Here is a 3,734-nt window from a genome sequence, read left to right on the forward strand (position 1 = left end):
AAGTGTTGTGTTCATGCTATACAATTATATCCTAGGTTCATCGACAACAGGTTATGGGCCCAGGTTTGAACACTTCAGGCTCTGAGAATTATTATATTCGTTTGAGGGACAATTTATCCATACACTAGGATATTCATGAGACTGCAAAATTTTTGGAGTGGCAGACACAACGCTTAAGCTGAGATGATATTAGTTGTACAAACATTCGCAAATTGTCAAGTGAAGATCAGTGGGGAAAATGGAAACGGCAGATTCAAATTTTTGTTTAAAGGAATATTCTCTTTATTCTATTATAGATGGTACCCATAAGTGTCCCTCATTAGCAGAAGGAGAAGAACCATCAGTTGTATATTGTTGCTGGCAATGGGACAATGCTCAGGCAGCTCATAACATTGGAATGGCACTTCATGAGGAAATTGCTATTCAAGTAAGAAAGAAGACTGACGCAAAACAAATTTGGGATACTCTTACATCAGCATATAAACAATCTTCATTGCAGCAACTATATACATTGTTTGATTGTTTCTTTGAAACATCAAAAGATGGCACTGCATCTTTAACAAAACTCACATTTTCGATGACTTGTGCAATGAACTGGACAAAATTAATACAAATGAAACATTGCACCTTTTGTTGCTCCACCATTGTATTTTCAAAACATTGGTATTGTGTTCCTGAACCTGAGCAGATGACACAACTTCTAATTGAGAATTTGCGTTCAGCTGAGAATTCGCTAGCTGCACAGGCAGCTGGTGCTTTCCATGCAAAACCAAAATCGAATGAGCAACATCAAAAAAAGAAGAAATTTGCAACAGAGGGGAGTAATTCAACGAAAAAAGGTAGTCATATGTGTCTAAATTGCAAGAATTCTGGACACTTCATCACAAACTGCTGAAAGTGCATGGCCGCAGTTCTTCCGTCTTGGATTGTCACATAAGTTAATCTCATCATGACTGAAGATTGTACAAAGTGGAATGATATCAGTGGAATTTCTTACTGTTAATGACACTTTCAGATGATCAAAATACTCTTGAAGTAAACTTGCAGTAATTTCTGTCTTTGAGGTCTTCAAGTTTTGGCATTTCCTATGGGATAAGTGATCCTTATGATGCTTTATAAAACTGCAGGCCCATTCAATACCAAGTGTATTTCTTGGACCAAATTGAGATACATTTCTTTCTCTTGTATCGAAATATAGCTTTTCCAAATATCACAAGTCTTGCACATCAAAAGGAAAACCCCATTCACTAACTGTCAAAGCATAATGAACAAATGTTTCTTCTTCTTCATTTGTAAATACAAATGGTCTTCCACATTTACGTTCATGTTTTGAAATGCACCTTATTATCTAGTGTTTCTTCTGCAATACTGTGTTTCTTTGATACTGCGTTCATTGAAATTGTGCCACTTTTAATTTCATCTAATGCAGTCTGCATGTCTCCTTCACAGTAAGTGTTCTACTGCCTTGCACCAGGCACCTTTCTATGACTTCTATGAGTTCTCAGCATATTGTACCCGTGTAGGAGAACAATAGAGGCATAAGAACACAACAACAAGAGTGAATCTGTAAGCCTGGCGTACCATTCACCAGTAACCCCAAATCTGAGACTTCATGAACATGACCTCAGAAAAAGTAATATACTAGTTGATGTATACATATGAACAAAATAATCAGTGATCTATCATGAGAATTGATGGAGCAACATACCTGATATAATTTAAAACACCAATGGTTTTGTTGTTATGAGATGTTGATGGATTTTGCACAACTAACTTTAAGCACACTTTTCATAGACAACTTCAAGTCTCTACAGGTTCGCCATCTGCTGCTTAAGAAAATCAGCACTACATGTGCGAGATCTAGTGCATTTTAATGGAACTTCTCCACCAAAGAGTATTCACGAACGATGCAACTGAGAGCCAGCAGAGAGATGTAAAACTTTTCATGCTTGAGTGGTCAAAGTAACCATGACGGTAAAAGTATACCCAGTTTATGGTATCGATTATCAGTAGGTGCATCATGTTAAATATAAGCCTGATGGATTGATTGTCCAATACCATGCCCACTTGGTTGTGCATATTACATTTCAAAGTGCTGGATTTGATTACGATGAAACATATAGTCCAGTTGCTCATAATGATGCTATTCGTGGTGTAATAGTGCTTGCAGCTTTAGAAAATTTTAAACTTGCTCAGTTCAACATTAGACTTGCATTTTATATGGTGATTTGGGCACAGAAATGTACATGGCTCAACCAGAAGGTTTCGAAGATGGGTTAGGTTGTGTTTGTCGACTCAAGAAATCATTGTATGGTCTTAAGCAATTGCCCGCATCTCGTGGTCGTGCGGTAGCGTTCTCGCTTCCCGGCAGGGTCAGGGATTTTCTCTGCCTCGTGATGGCTGGGTGTTGTGTGATGTCCTTAGGTTAGTTAGGTTTAAGTAGTTCTAAGTTCTAGGGACTGCTGACCATAGATGTTAAGTCCAATAGTGCTCAGAGCCATTTGAACCATTCTTAAGCAATCACCTTGTTGCTGGAATAATAAGTTTTGTTGATTAATGAGAAAAATTGGCTTGCATTTTCATCTGACAGAACAAAAACAAAAAATTTGCCATTTATGTAGATGATGAAGTTATTGCAGGAACTATTGAAAGTACAGTGAATTCATTTTTATATGTGTTTAAGCCTGAATTCAAAATAACAGTGGGATCCTTAGGCTCCTTTTTAGGTATGCAAGTAGAGCAATAAGAGTCTGGCTTGTTTATTTCACAATAAGCATACATAGAGAAGATTCTACATCGTTTCTTCATTGTACATTGTTTTATCATTCAAAACCATTAAAAACTCCATGTGGTAATAAACAATTAGACAGTGAATATAGCAGTACTCTTGACAACAATGTTCCTTATTGTTCAGCTGTGAGATCGTTAATGTACCTGGCATCCTCTACTCGTCCAGATCTAGCTTATGCTGTCTCAAAACTTGCTCGATCTATGGCTAAACCCACTTCTTTCGCTTGGAACCCTGTTAAGCATATTTTCAGATATCTTCATGGTACACCAGACTTAGGTCACTTCTATACTTCATCTGGTGGTAAATTTTGTGCCTATGCTGATGCTGACTTTGCCGACAACACCAAAACAAGACGACCAGCAAATGGTTTTGTTCCAATGATTGGTGATACTGTATCATGGACAACTCAACTGCAGAAATTAGTTGCACTATCCACCACTGAAGCGGAGTTTGTTGCAGCAAGTGAAGGAACCAAGGAGTTAGTATGGCTAAACAGACATGTTGTGTCTGTCTGTCTGTTGTGTTTACTGTTGTGGTTTATGTGATGGATGAAACAAGAAAACGTCAGAAAAGGGGTGAAGGAAGGCAGTGTTTCCTAAATAAATAAGAAGCTAAGACCCGAGGGAAATCCATATGAGAACAATAATAAAGTTACTGTACCTCGAAAACAATCTCCACCTGATGAGGTAAGTGCAAATGATAACTTTAACGCCTTACGACTAAAGCTTTTTTGAAGAACTTAGCTTCATTATAGTTTATCTGTGTCATTTAAAGTTAACCACTGTTTAGATTATACAGACCATGTAAGGTTATGTTTTACTTGGTTCCTGGACATAGACCTACTAACTGTACAGAGTAGCAAACACACAGCTTATTCGTGGTAGACACAAATTATTTAATGCCTCTAATTCCCATGTTTGTTTGTTGTAGGTTTCATGCCAGG

The 3,734-nt window shown here is 37.6% G+C and overlaps 1 protein-coding gene across 1 annotated transcript; it reads left to right on the forward strand.

Annotated features, from left to right (window-relative positions):
- The first annotated feature begins 1,968 nt into the window (after positions 1 to 1,968).
- On the forward strand, positions 1,969 to 3,336 carry LOC126278475 (uncharacterized). Its single transcript, XM_049978658.1, has 4 exons — positions 1,969 to 2,009; positions 2,094 to 2,223; positions 2,591 to 2,726; positions 2,789 to 3,336. Exons 1-4 carry the CDS (start codon positions 1,969 to 1,971, stop codon positions 3,334 to 3,336), a joined length of 855 nt encoding a protein of 284 aa, XP_049834615.1.
- The last annotated feature ends 398 nt before the right edge of the window (positions 3,337 to 3,734 follow it).

The sequence above is a fragment of the Schistocerca gregaria genome, chromosome 1, assembly GCF_023897955.1.
Source record: "Schistocerca gregaria isolate iqSchGreg1 chromosome 1, iqSchGreg1.2, whole genome shotgun sequence".
Taxonomy (NCBI): Eukaryota; Metazoa; Arthropoda; class Insecta; order Orthoptera; family Acrididae; genus Schistocerca; species Schistocerca gregaria.

Excerpts from the sequence above, each read along its gene's own strand:
- LOC126278475 (XM_049978658.1), top strand. The coding sequence starts at position 1,969 with ATGACGGTAAAAGTATACCCAGTTTATGGTATCGATTATCA. Across the intron at positions 2,224-2,590 it reads TTAGACTTGCATTTTATATG|AACAAAAACAAAAAATTTGC; the intron begins GTGATTTGGGCA and ends TTCATCTGACAG. Across the intron at positions 2,727-2,788 it reads ATCCTTAGGCTCCTTTTTAG|ATTCTACATCGTTTCTTCAT; the intron begins GTATGCAAGTAG and ends TACATAGAGAAG.